At 42.6% G+C, this 15187-nt stretch overlaps 1 protein-coding gene across 9 annotated transcripts in view; it reads left to right on the top strand.

Annotated features, from left to right (window-relative positions):
- Positions 1-12640, top strand: part of LOC134218478 (serine/threonine-protein phosphatase 6 regulatory subunit 3) — a 72391-nt gene extending 59751 nt beyond the window's left edge. For all 9 annotated transcript variants that reach the window (XM_062697501.1, XM_062697496.1, XM_062697495.1 and 6 more), the window contains one exon: positions 10066-12640. In XM_062697501.1, coding sequence (XP_062553485.1) covers positions 10066-10399 — 334 coding nt within the window. In that variant the 3' untranslated portion in view covers positions 10400-12640. The remainder of the gene's footprint in view (positions 1-10065) is intronic.
- Positions 12641-15187: the final 2547 nt, after the last annotated feature.

The following is a 15187-nucleotide window of genomic DNA, read 5'->3' as shown; positions in this document are numbered from 1 at the left end:
CTGGCAATACCCATATTGCATGGGTTTCCGGTCCTTTTATCAAACCGGAAGTCGGCCATCTTGAATTTCAAAATGGCGTCAAACATCGGTTTCCGGCTTCAACTCGTCGAGCTCATTCCGGATATACCCATATAGCATGGGTTTCCGGTCATTTTATCAAACCGAAAGTCGGCCATCTTGAATTTCAAAATGGCGCCAAACAGTGATTTTCGGCTTCTACTCGTCGAGCTCATTCCGGCAATACCCATATTGCATGGGTTTCCGGTCCTTTGATCAACCCGGAAGTCGGTCATCTTGAATTTTAAAATGGCGCCAAACATCGGTTTCCGGCTTCTACTCTTCGAGCTCATTCCGGCAATACCCATATTGTATGCAGTTTTATACTCTGCAAAACAATCGTTCCCATATCCATAAAATTATAAAAAGTGTTTTCCATTCAAAAAGACTTTGAAAATTTTGATCTGGGTACCGCGTTAATTCGAAAATCCGTGTAAAAAAAACCGCGTTAATTCGAAAATCCGTGTAAAAAAAAACCTCGCAAAAAAAAACGTGTAAAAAAAGACCTGGGTGTATTATTGAAAATGGCGTGATTTGATATGTCCCATGAAATGGGTTTGTTCATGTACGAATTTGGTATGGCCGTAAACTGGTATGAAGTCACCCATAGTTCAGTGCAACAATTCATGCAATGCAACTGTCAAAATAATATCAAACTCTAGTGTTGTGTCAAAATCCATTAGGTGAGTGAATTTGATGAACTCATGCACAGGTTTACACACATCTTTTTTTTATGTCTTTATTTGTGTGTTTTTTTAATTTTACATTAAGTTCAACACAATCTATACACATCGGTGAAGCCCCTTGCAAAAGATGAATCCCAATGTTCCAAAGACATAATCAATTACATAAGAAACATGATTCTTGAATGTTAGCTGCGTACCCAGAATAACGCCAAAATCCTTTATGCAGTCCTCGCGTTGCATCACAGCTCCGTTGAGCTCGTAGTTGTGAATTATTGGCTGACGTACAATCATCCGGTTCAGTATGCACCAAGCGGCAAATGAATTAATATCATGTTGTAGGTCCATTGCTTCGGCGATAGACCGTACCAGTTGGCTTTAGATCAGAGTAGGCTATGCTGGAGGTGTGAAGTTGAAGGACACAAGCAAGATGAATACACCACTAGGTGTTCCAATCTGCCAAATTCACGATTCAGCCATCTTGGATTTTAGTATGGGAGAGCCAGCCGGTTTGTTTATATTTTGCACCGCAACAAACAAACCAAATTCCTTTCCATTGTTTTGGTTTTGATGCGATGGAAATAGGAGCTATGAGTTGAAGTGGCGAACAATGATGTTATCGATCATTTAGTAATTTGCGTTCGATCATTTAGTAGTTTGCCAATAACTCATTCCAGAAGCTGAATTTCAAAATGTGTTGTATGGTGGACTTCTAGTGCAAAGATTTTTCTACAACTCTGCCTAATGGTTTATTGTTAGAATTCAACTAATAAAGGCACTTGAAGCTGTGTACAATGTCAAGAAATTGACCAGAATACACCGGCTGATGTGTCTACGGATCGCAAGCGCATACTGCACCACATCATATGAGGCGGTTTGCGTCATTACTGGGACGATGCCGATAGACATACTTCTGGATGAAGGTGAGCAGCCTTGTTGCTCAAATGGCAAAGAGCATGGGATATCGCAGTCAAAGGTCGTTGAACCCATTGTCTAGTTTTGGATGTATCGTGTTGGGTCAATAGCAAGCATAGTCAGATCAACTTCCACCTTACACAAGTGTTGTCTGAAGATGGCTGTTTCATAAATTTTTTGCATAGGTTCGGTTTCGCAGAATTTGCGGTGCCCGCGATTCGATATTGAGCGGAACGGCATGCTGTTTGTCAGCGTCACGGATTTGATCCAGGACAACTTCTTTGAGAGGATGTGCCGGGACGAGGATATTCAAAATGTGGTGATCACAACACCTCAACAGATTATGTCGGAGCTGCAGCGATGGTAACGTTTTCAACAAAACCAACAGCTGCAGTAGAGACCTATGATGGGGTCCACGACGTAAGGCATAAGTACGTTAGGCATAAAGACGTTAGGCATAATGGACGTTAGGCATAATGAACGTTAGGCATAATGGACGTTAGGCATAATGGACGTTAGACGGACTGATGGCCACAGCCACCATCTCAACCAGAGAGGTCGGAGGGAGAATCAGCTTCTATACGTGGTGGGCAACCGAGGTGGCAGCAGATGAAGGAACCAACCGAGATTGAATGAGCATCCAGGTAGAACGCTTGCAGCTTCCACAAACAGAACGCCACCGGCTTGGTAGCAAATCGTTCCGACGATGACGCAGCAAGATGGCGGATTGAGTGCAGCAAATGGCAAGCCTTCGTCGCCACAAGCGATCACTGCGTGTCTCACTGTCCGTCGCACATTCGCTATGCTTTGTCATAGGTTCTGATAAGAACCTGGATATTTTAATTAACTCTTAATTAACTCTTGGAAGCAAGCGAATGGCCGGAATGCCAGTGAACACCGCAACGAACAAGTGGTCTCGCCAACAGGAACCTTGTTGCAGCGTCGGAAGAGTCAAATTCTCAGCGGAATCTCCATCGATGTTTGGGACTAAATCAGCACACGGTTTGATCCTTTCACTTTGGAATATTTATTTGAACTGATCGACTGTACATGTTGACAATTTTCTTATATAGGAAAAATGTATGGTATAAAGAGGAAAGAAAATAAATAAAAAGAAGAAGAACTGCGATGAACTGTTCTATGGAAACACGGCTTCGTGTGCAATGACGATACAACTCGTCTTCTCATTGGTCGGCGGATTGTCGGCTCATATTGGTGCACTGATGATGATTTTTTGATGATGATGGAGTTCGGAAACCGGGAAGTACGTTCGTTACACCGAACATTCTCCCCCACGCATTTCACCAGTAGATCGGCATTGGCTCGATGGATATGTTGTTACGTTTTCTTCGATCGGCAGCAGTGAAATCTTCACTATTGATCGCCGGTAAACAGTGTCTCCCACTTTTACGTCTACAACCCTCACTAGACCGTCATCCCCAGGGTATACTTGGACAATCTTTCCCAATTTCCAAAATTGTGAAGGCAAACCCCTGTCCGTTAGAAGAACTACATTTCCAGGCTTGACGTTAGACAGAACAGTGCGATTTTTTGATCTGGGCTGCAAACTTGTCAAATAATCACGGTGCCATGACTTCCAAAATTGTTCACGCATGGATTGCAGGAATTGCCATCTGGACAAACGATTTTGCTTAATTCCATCAAAAGATGGTTCAGGAACAGCATTCATAGGTCTACCGATAATAAAATGCGCAGGGGTTATTACTTCTCCATCGCTTGGGTCATCGGAAAGTGCAAAAAGAGGGCGCGAATTTAAAATTGCTTCGACTTGACACAATAGGGTACTAAATTCTTCATACGTTAAGGGAGTAGCTTTAAGAAGACGCTTTAGGTGGAATTTAGTAGATTTTACAGCGGCCTCCCATAGGCCGCCGAATTCTGGTGATTCTGGAGGAATAAATCGCCATGCGATTTCCTTACCTAAACAGAACGATTCAATTCCCTTAATCGCGGATTCATCACGGAACATTAAGAACAATTTGTGTAACTCTGATGTGGCGCCACGGAAATTGCTTCCATTGTCGGAATGAAGTTCGCGAATCAAGCCGCGTCGGCTGATAAATATTTGAAGAGCCGCGATAAAAGACGAAGTGGTCATGTCTGAAACGAGCTCAAGGTGAACTGATTTAGTCACGAGACACACGAATACAGCTATATACGCTTTGATAACAATCGGTTTTCTATTTCCCTGTTTGACTAGAAAGGGACCGGCATAGTCGACGCCAGACACCTCGAAAGGGGCAGCAGGAGTGACTCGGCTAGCTGGCAGATTACCCATATACTGAGAAACAGCCTTTGGTTTTACGCGAAAACACTGAACACAAGACCTAGTAATTTTTCTGACCGCAGATCGTGATCCTAGAAGCCAATAGCGCTGTCGTAGAGCAGAAAGTAATCCTGAGGGGCCGATGTGCAAATTTTCTTCATGATACGCCCTGATAATAAGATCAGTGAGCGGATGGCGGGGTAGTATGTATTGATGTCGCGACTCGTAAGGTAGTGTTGATTTTTGTATACGTCCACCGACTCTCAAGGCTCCATCTTGGAGAAAAGGGCCTAGTGCCCCGATACGCTTGCATGTTTCACCATTTTGTACTCGCGTTAACTCATCGGGAAGTGACTCATGTTGAATAATTTGGACGATGGTATGCATAGAGGCATGAAGTTCAGGAATGGTAGGCAAATTGTGCTGAACACGATTCTTGGGATCTTTTTGTCGACAGTTATGAATGAAACGTTTCACGTAAACGAGAACACGCTGCAGCTTTCGAATCGATTGAAACCTTGTAAACAACGGGAGTTTGTCGTTGTTTAGAACAGGCATAACGGTTGCATTTACAGGACTTAGATCTGGAAGATCGGAATCAGGAATCACATCAACACTTTGAGATTGGAAATGAGTTGAGCGTAGGAATACAGGGCCGTTCCACCACATGTCATTGGTGTTCAGAACGCTAGGCACTTGGCCGCGTGATACGATGTCGGCGGGATTCTCTTTAGAACGCACGTAGTTCCAATTTGTGTGAGAATGTTCCTGTACGATCTGCCCGACCCGGTTACGAACGAAAGGCAGCAATTCTGATGGAGATTTCTTTAACCAATGAAGCACAATTTGACTATCAGTCCAAAGCTGAACAGTAGTGAAATTCAACTGCAGAGCGGACACAACCTTGAGAGTCAATTTTGAAAGGAGCAAGGCGGCACACAGTTCTTTTCGCGGTATTGTCATATCTTTTATCAGGGCAATTTTCGATTTACTGCACACGAGTTTGACGGCCACAGTACCATCAGATTGAATGCTTCGCACATAAAGACATGCCCCAAATGCCATATTTGAGGCATCGGAAAAGCCGTGCAGTTCCAGAAGCACGTAGTTGGGTAGGGTAACTGCACGAGGGATCTGTATTTTATTCACGTCGACAAGGGAACTACTAAATTTCAACCAGTTTTCAAGAAGATCTCCTTCCAAGGGGGAATCCCACTTGATTCCTGCGATCCATGCATCCTGAATTAGCCTTTTTGCCAACACGATTACAGGTGATAGAAGCCCTAGTGGGTCGAAGAGTCTTGCGATACTCGAAAACATACTTCTTTTGGTTGCTGGAACGACTTGATTAGAGGCGAAATTTACGGCAAACAGAAAATTATCATTACAAGGGTCCCAGACAAGGCCAAGCGTTTTGATAACTTCGTTGGCTGCAAGTTGATCCAGCTGAATAAGTGTCTCTCTTTCTGATATTGGAACATCTTGAAGAATAGGCTCGTAATTGGTGCACCATTTGTGCACAGGAAATCCACCTAACGCTAGCAAATCCTTTGTTTGCCTTTGAATGTCTTTTGCATCTTCGAATGAGTCGGCGCCTGATAGGACGTCGTCTACATAGCAATCCTCACGAATGACGCGGTTCGCCAACGGATAATTATCTCCCTCATCATCGCAGAGTTGAATTAGAGATCTTGTTGCTAAAAATGGCGCTGCAGCCGTACCATAAGTGACTGTAGACAGTTCAAGAACCCGCAGTCTCTCGTATGGACTTGTGCGCCAGAATATTCGCTGAAGGGAAGTCTGGGTGGGATCAACCGTCACTTGACGGTACATCTTTTTTATATCTGCTGTTAGTACGAAACGATATTTTCGAAATCTCAAGAGAATACTCATCAGGTCACTTTGAACTGTAGGGCCTACTTGTAAAGCATCATTGAGAGAAATGGCCGGAGACTCCTTGGCTGAAGCATCAAAGACTACTCGTAGCTTTGTGCTCGTGCTATCTGGTCTGAGGACAGCATGGTGCGGCATATAGTACTTTAGCATGTTAGGTGAATCATCAATCTCGAAAACCTCCCGACAGTGGCCTAACAACTCATACTCTCGAATAAAGTTTGAATACTGCGAATAGAGAACAGGATCCTTATTAAGCCGCCTCTCCAACAAATGAAAGCGACGTAGAGCTAGAGATCGATTACTTGTCAGCTGAGTGTAATTCTCTTTCAAGGGAAGTTTAACTATGTATCTTCCTGTTTTATCACGACGATGTGTTTGGCGGAACGACGCTTCGCAATGCTCCTCTTCTTCGGAGCGCAAACTGATTTCTTCTACCTCCTCTACTTCCCAAAATTTCTTGATGCTTCTATCGAGCGACGTTAGCGAAACTAAGTGAACTTGCTGACAATCAACGTTCGTATCCGAATTCATCATGATTTCACCTGATGCAACCCAACCGAGATGAGTTTCGCGAAACTCTGGCATACCTTCGGCAATCACAAAACTGCCCGGTTTCAACAAACTGAAGAAATGTCGATTGCCGATCAGAAGATCAACTACGGAAGGAAGATGGAACTCGGGGTCTGCCAATTGCAAACCGCAAGGGATATTCAAACTGCTAGTGTCGATGGGTTTGCTGGGTAAAAGACCAGTAATCTTTGGAGTAACCAGACAATCGAGGATAGGCGAAAATCACTGTACAAGGATTGCATATTCACTGTCACATAATGATTGGATTTACTTTGAGTGTCGCTCACACCGAAAATATTCACATTTACAGATTTGCCTTGCAGACCGAGTCTCTCATACATCGATGTGGAAAGAAGGTTGACTTGAGCACCACAATCCAGAAAAGCCCGACATGTAACGAGCTGACCATTGCAATCGAGCAAATTCACCTTTGCTGTTAGAAGCAACACATTTGGGAGAACGGCAGGATTAGTGAGTGAGTAAGACGAAGAGACAGTAGCAGATTGAACACATTCATTGGTAGGTTGGATTGGGATCGGAACCGAATTTGGATTCGCCATAAGACAGTTCTGAGCTGGTTCAGTAGCAGCACTAACATTGCTATCAGATTTAGCGCCTTCGTCGTGAAGGAGTGAATGGTGACGCTTGTTACACTTAGCACATGCTCTTTTCGATGAGCAGTCGACTGATCGATGTCCGTGACGCAAACAGTTAAAGCAAAGACTCGCTTCTTTCACTTTAGCAACGCGGTTGGGAATAGACAGTTTTCGGAACTCTGGGCACTGATAGTTAAAATGCGTTTTTGAACAAAAATTGCAAGCGACAGATTTCGAGTCTGGGGTAGTGGCGTGTACTTTCACACTTGTAGACTTATTCGAACACTGGGGAAGTTTGGCTGGCACTGATTTCGGGAGAATCGGGTGATCGGTTTCACACCTTTCTAGCACTTGGCACTGTTCTTTGAGGAATTTTAGGGTATCGTCAAGGTCTGGTAGTTCCCCATGGGCAAGAGTTCGTTCCCACAATTTACGGGTGTTTGGGTCAAGGCAAGAAATCAAAATTTTATTAACAATTAGACCGGCTGTCCCATCTGCCGATTGATTCATAAATTTCAAACCCTCAATGTGTCGTGTGCAAGAATCAACTAATTCCCTTAGTTCTTTGTGAGATTCTTTGCACATTTTTTTCATTGATAGAAGCCCACCAATATGAATGTCCACAATTACCCTGGGGTTTTCGTAGCGCTCCTCGAGTATTTCCCACGCATGGGCATAGTTATTGTCAGCTAAGGTTCTCGAATCAATGATGTTGGCAGCTGCGCCAACGAGAGATTTTTCCAAATGATGCAACTTAATTGCATCTGAATCAGAGCAACGCCCAACAATGTCTAAAAACATCGATTTGAAGCGGGGCCAACTCTCATATCGACCATCAAATGTCGGGATGGGAGCTTTCAAAAACTGCTGCTGCACAATAATTTGATTTTGATTGGAGGACGGAATCAGGTTGCCAGGAGAGACAACGGGAGTGGAAAGTTTTTCAGTTAGGCACTCAAGACGTATCATACACTCCGTATGAAGCTTGTCAAATTCGATTAATTTGACATCTTGCTCCTCAAATTTATTGTCAGGAACAAGACTTAAAACCTCCTTGTGCAGTGCAGTATACTCGAGATAGTGAGCGTCTAGCTTTCTGGTGTAAACTTTGAGTAACGGGAGACTCACCTGTTCATCATCCTCGGCTTTCTCGAGCGCGTGGGAGATTGCTGTTAACTTTGCCTTCACCTGGCCGCGCTGGTGAATAATCGTCTTCGCCTCCTCCATTTTGGATTTGCTTGGCGTTCGGTCGACCGGCATCACCACGAGAGTAGTTCACTACAGAGAGAGTAACTCGAAAGAGATCGGTTCCGCCGGGACCCACATTCACGTTTAGCACTTTTAGTTCTTGTCTTCTTCTTCGGTAGCACTTCGATAGCTTCACTACTTTTTATCACTTCAGTTCTTTTCCTTGTCAATGTCAATGTTTTTCTTGTCACAACACATCACTTCACTTATTAGTTTCTTTTTTCTTGCATCCGGGGTTGAAGGACCAAAATGATGGCCACAGCCACCATCTCAACCAGAGAGGTCGGAGGGAGAATCAGCTTCTATACGCGGAGGGCAACCGAGGTGGCAGCAGATGAAGGACCCAATCGAGATTGAATGAGCATCCAGGTAGAACGCTTGCAGCTTCCACAAACAGAACGCCACCGGCTTGGTAGCAAATCGCTCCGACGATGACGCAGCAAGATGGCGGATTGAGTGTAGCAAATGGCAAGCCTTCGTCGCCACAAGCGATCACTGCGTGTCTCACTGTCCGTTGCACATTCGCTATGCTTTGTCATAGGTTCTGATAAGAACCTGGATATTTTAATTAACTCTTAATTAACTCTTGGAAGCAAGCGAATGGCCGGAATGCCAGTGAACACCGCAACGAACAAGTGGTCTCGCCAACAGGAACCTTGTTGCAGCGTCGGAAGAGTCAAATTCTCAGCGGAATCTCCATCGATGTTTGGGACTAAATCAGCACACGGTTTGATCCTTTCACTTTGGAATATTTATTTGAACTGATTCACTGTACATGTTGACAATTTTCTTATATAGGAAAAATGTATGGTATAAAGAGGAAAGAAAATAAATAAAAAGAAGAAGAACTGCGATGAACTGTTCTATGGAAACACGGCTTCGTGTGCAATGACGGTACAAGTAGACTTCTCATTGGTCGGCGGATTGTCGGCTCATATTGGTGTACTGATGATGATTTTTTGATGATGATGGAGTTCGGAAACCGGGAAGCACGTTCGTTACACCGAACACGGACTCAGTATGAGAATATAGAGGTAACTGCGGCCCTTGCGCGATTGTTGTTGCCGGGGTGCTCGTCCCCTACGTGAGTTATTTGATAGAAATCGTTAGGTTACTGCCGTGACTTGCGATCGGGTAATGAGGTTCCCATATATGAACTTGCGTGTTTTTAATGCCTTGTGCGTTAGCATAAGGGTGTGCGTTCTCAATAGTCACCCCTGAAGTATTGCTTGCGGGCCACGGGCATGGACTGGCGAAAGGGTTTTTGTTTTAGGTCGGGTGTTCGCAGATTTCCGTTTAACCTTGCTATAAATAGGTTTTTTCTTATAAATAGGTTTTGTGATCTTTTCCTTCTACTTTTTTTTCGTAGATTCTGACCATTAGTATGTGTAGATTAGTTCTTAACAACTACTTTATTGTTCTCAATCTGTTGGATGGCATCCTTAACTTTCCTCCAAATGGGGGCAGGTTGGTTTCCATGGTTCACTGATTTGGCGTAGTCATTTTCTTCGCTGTCTTGATCATCACTCACCTACTATGTTTTTAGCGCCATTTAGGTGTTCCTGGAAGTGCTGATTGCACTATTCGATCACGTCATGTGTGTCCGTTAAGATGCTGTTATCCGTATCGCTATATATCTAATATGTTTTGTGAATTGTTGGTATACCGAATGTAAAACTAATGAAAGATCGTGCGTTTGGCTGAATTAAAAAAAAAAGCCAACCCCTCTGTAGAATGCTGCATTTTGGGAAAGTTTTCTGAAGACTGATATTCTAATGTTTAATCAATCTATTTATCTTTTCCGCCATTCCAGCAATGATGTCGCCGATTCCGTTCCCCAGCCCGACAGTAGTTCATCCCGAAAGACCTGCCTTGAAAATAGCAACGAAGCCACAGCAGCGACCGCAGAAGCAACCGTAGTAGAAACGTCCACAGCAAAAACACAGACTTCTGACCTCGTAGTAGTATCCGCCACAGCAGTGGAAACGACAACCGGTAGCTGCGCCAAAAGCAGCAGTGATAGCGACAGCAACAGCACAGCACCGACCCTTACCTCGTCGTCAATTGATCCATCGAAGGTCCCGGTTCAGCCTCAGCCACCTCAGCCACCACCACCAACTGTGCCATTAGAGAATGGGTCAGTCTAAACTAAGATCAAGAATGTGAACTAAGCCTATTGCATGCGAAAAATGTCTTGATGGGAGCAAGAAAGTGAAACATAACTTGTATGATATCATGTGAAAAATAGAAGCTTCTAAAGCTCTACATAAGAATACAGGATGAAAGCAGTTTTTGTTAAAGGGATTCGTGACCTAAGTGGAATCAATCGGGTTATGCTGGTTGTTTGTACTACATATTTAGAGAAATGTGCGCTTACAAGCTGCAAGAAAAGCCAAGGAAAATATTTTTATCTTTCACTATATTTTTATTACCGACTTCGAACGAAACGTATGTTTGTTACCCTTGCGCGTAAACTGACTGGCATCTCTTAATGGCTAGATAAATAGTAGTCTCCTAAAACTCGATTCATTCGCTTCTTGACCTATGATAATTCATAGAACGGTGGTGCTGAAGTGTTAATATATTCTGTGAAAGCAAAACAGTTGTAGGGCAAGTAGCTTCGGAAGGCAACCGTCCACAACCATGAATGTGTTTTGTATTTTCGTTTCTCCGGTCGTAGAAATATAGTTTTCCTCATTGGAGTACAGGTTACTCAAAGCTCCAATTCCGATCGGATTCGAATTCGAAGCTACTGCCATATAATACCTACTACTACTACTACAATTGACTATACTATAGCAAATGGTATAAGACTAATGAAATTATTATTTAAAATTAAGGGATACAGCGCTGTGCTAGTGTTTCTGGTGGGGAATTTGATCCTCAACAAAAAGAAGAATAATAGCAATTTAGTTACACACAATTATCAAAACCTTTTAATTATTATTTCTGTTTTATACAATTATTCAACTTAGATAAACAAAAAAAAACAGTAAAGCAACAAAAACCAACAACTCAATGTATTTTTATGCATGATAAAGCCAAAAAGCGCAGGAATAGTAAGGAATGAGTAGAACGCGAGAGTGGGAGTGTCAATGAGTCAACACAGAAAGCAATCAATTTTGATCCAGAGATTTTTGTGCAAGAGAGAATGTGAGATATCAATTTAAAAAAAAAGTACACACAAAGCTTCCGCCAAAACGAAAACAAAACATCTACAATGAAATTAATGAATTTAGGTAGCACTATTTTTCAGCTGAGCATTAAGCTCAGTGTAATTAAATAAGACAAGATGTATGTGGGAGCAATGGAAAATGCAGTCCTTATGCCTATTGTTTATTTGTCACTGCACACATTACAAAATCGTGACCGCTTGTTTGATTATTTGTTTTTGTAGTAATGTTTGTGTTAATGTTCTATAGTGTAGTAAGTCATTGAAAAATTATTATTAATTTTAATATAACGCCTATCAACAGTTCAAACAGCTGTATCTTCTTATTTGTATATTATTTATAATATTAAGTTACCGTAGTAAGTTTATTTTCTTTGATACGCTTATTTTAGACTTTGTGTTTTGTTCACTTTTGCCTTAATCGTCGTTGGTACATAAATTGTTAAAATTACTTTCATTTTCTTCCTAAGTTGATCACGAAATGTTGCTCAATATTGCAGTTCATTCTACCCTTGGTAATTGTTAGATTTTGCCGTGTGAGCAATAGCTCATACCAAAAGCAAGCATCTATTAAGTACGTCAAGCAAAAATCATCCTCCCTAACCCCTTTGTTAACGCATTTTGTAGAAGGCATCTGACAATTTCGTGCGGATAGTCCTCCTCAGAATGGCATCACGCTCTTTATGGATAATCCTAAAAACAGTGAACTAAGAAACCAGAGTTTATACATATCCCTTCGCTGTGCATTAATGTATTTTTAGTTTTTTTCTTCCATTGAAATTCCTTCTCAATTTCTATACCTACATCTTGTTGAAGCCGTTGAGCTACATTTTGATTAAAAACAGATCGTTCGAGATGGTGATTTGTTTCAGAGATAGCTTTAGAATCGTAATTTACAAAATACACGACACACAGATACGCAGATATCACTTCCATCATATAGATTCACGCAACACGCTCACACATTCATGTATTAACTATTGATATAAACTTACAACATTCAAATACACTCACTCACGCAAATACACCCACAAGTACATTCACACGTGCAGCGTATCTCTCATCAGAAAAAAAGAGACATGATTAACAAACAAATAAAAAATGGTGCAATGTTCTGATACATATATTAAAGAAAGAATCAAATGTAAGCTAGTGCCACTTTCTGAAGTACCATGGATAATAGATCTAATAAAGGAATGTGAACGTCCAAAAAATATTGCTTGGGTTTTATTTTCTTTGTCGAAATTCATATGAATTGAAAGAAATTTCTCTCTCGAATGATTATTGTTTTTAGGGTTCTATATATTGTCCATTGTAAATTGGGTTTTGACAATCCTAAATCTAATAGTACTTAGTGAACATTGCACCATTTTCCATTGTGTTTGATGGAGGCAACACTTCGCCGAGAACCCTAACCTGCAGTATCAGTCCTGTTGTGCATAAAATGCGTAAGGAAATATGCTTTTTTTTGGATTTACGCGCATTTTATTTACGCGAAACGAATTCTCCGCGTAAAAACCATCTCCAGTTTACATATTTTATATACACCCAATATTTTTTTTACACGGTTGGTATTCCTCAATTTCTCGGTTCAACTGATTTTGCACAGCTTTGTAAATACTACCTGAATTTTCTTTGATTTTTTGTGAATTTTTTCATGGGGTTAAGTCATTGATTCATCAACGCTAAAGGTCGTAATCTACTTAAACCTACCCGTGTAAAAATAGAACCGGGTGTAGAAGATACTACACTATTAGATTGGATGCAAAAAGTTGTCGGATTCTGAGGCCTACCCGTGTGAAGCCTTCCTTAGCCGTGCGGTAAGATGCGCAGCTACAAAGCAAGACCATGCTGAAGGTGGCTGAGTTCGATTCCCGGTCTGGTCCAAGACATTTTCGGGTTGAAAATTTTTCTCGACTTGCCTGGACATAAAAGTATCATCGTGTGTTAGCATCATAATGAATGCAAAAATGATAACTTGGCTTCGAAACCTCGCATTTCACAAATGTGGAAGTGCCTGATAAATACTACGCTGCGAGGCGGTAATGTTCTAGTGGGGGATGTAATGCCAATAAGAAGAAGAAGAAGAAGAAGTGTTGGGGACCACACAGTTGTGTAGAACAAGTTGAAATGCATCATCAGAACCATTGCTCTCCGCTTTTGTAGCTGTTTAAAAGAAAATTAACAGCTTGTGAAAAAAATCTCTTGCGGTGACGCACAATGGAACAACTCTGAAAAAAGACGGTCAAAACCTCTTTGAGACGTTTGATTCATTTCATTTTTTCATTTATTTAGTCTACATCTAAACAGAAGCGAACACCATCTTTGCAGGTTGCTGTCCGGCATTCAACATGCCCTGCCCATCGATCCTTTCCGGCTTTTGGATACTGGGTTTGTCGTAGAGACGGGCGAGCTCGAGGTTCATTCTTCGCAGCCAAACACAGTCTTCTTGCAAACCGCCAAGGATGGTCCCAAGCATCCGTCTCTCGAATACTCCAAGTGCTTGCAAGTCCTCCTAGAGCATTGACCATATTTTATGTCCTTAGAGGACTACCGGTCTAATCAGCGTTTTGTTCATGACACATTGGGTGCTGTTGCGAATCTTTTTTGACCGCATTTTCTTCTGGAACCTGTACTGCCGTGAATCGCATATCTGTCCCATCTTTGCTGGGTTTCCTATTCATATGGGACAAATATGCGATTCACGGCAGTGTAGTAGGCCCTACTTCCACAAATGATGCGCCTTCGTATTTCACAACTAACATTATTATCAGCCGTTAGCAAGGATCCGAGGAAGACGAATTCCTCGACCACCTCGAAGGTATCCCCGTCTATCGTAACACTGCTTCCCAGGCGGGGCCTGTCGCGCTCGGTTCCGCCTACAATCAAGGAATTTGCCTTTGACGCATTCATCACCAGTCTAACTTTTGTTGCTTCACGTTTCAGGCGGATGTACAGTTCTGCCACCTTTGCAAATGTTCGGCCGACAATGTCCATGTCATCCGTGAAACAAATAAATTGACTGGATCTGTTGAAAATCGTACCCCGGCTGTTACACCCAGCTCTCCGCGTGACACCTTCTAGCGCAATGTTGAACAACAGGCACGAAAGTCCATCACCTTGTCTTAGTCCCCGGCGCGATTCGAACGAACTGGAGTGTTCGCCCGAAATCTTCACACAGTTTTGCACACCATGCTTTGATCAGTCTGGTAAGCTTCCCAGGGAAGCTGTTCTCGTCCATAATTTTCCATAGCTCTACGCGGTCTATACTGTCGTATGCCGCCTTGAAATCAACGAACAGATGGTGCGTTGGGACCTGGTATTCACGGCATTTTTGAAGGATTTGCCGTACAGTAAAGATCTGGTCCGTTGTCGAGCGGCCATCAACGAAGCCGGCTTGATAACTTCCCACAAACTTATTCACTAATGGTGACAGACGACGGAAGATGATCTGGGATATCACTTTGTAGGCGGCATTAAGGATGGTGATCGCTCGGAAGTTCTCTCACTCCAGCTTCTCGCCTTTCTTGTAGATGGAGCATATAACCCCTTCCTTCCACTCCTCCGGTAGCTGTTAAGTTTCCCAGATTATTACTATCAATTTGTACAGGCAAGTGGCTAGCTTTTCCGGGCCCATCTTGATGAGCTCAGCTCCGATACCATCCTTACAGTTTCACTTAGAGTCCCTCGCTGGCACTCGGACGATGATCAGCCGCCCCTAACATGGAGAACAGATGCTGTTGTGAGCCGATCCTGACATGGA

This window comes from Armigeres subalbatus, chromosome 2, assembly GCF_024139115.2.
Source record: "Armigeres subalbatus isolate Guangzhou_Male chromosome 2, GZ_Asu_2, whole genome shotgun sequence".
NCBI lineage: Eukaryota > Metazoa > Arthropoda > Insecta > Diptera > Culicidae > Armigeres > Armigeres subalbatus.
The sequence above is the reverse complement of the archived record's forward strand: the minus strand, read 5'-3'. Positions and strand labels throughout refer to the sequence as shown.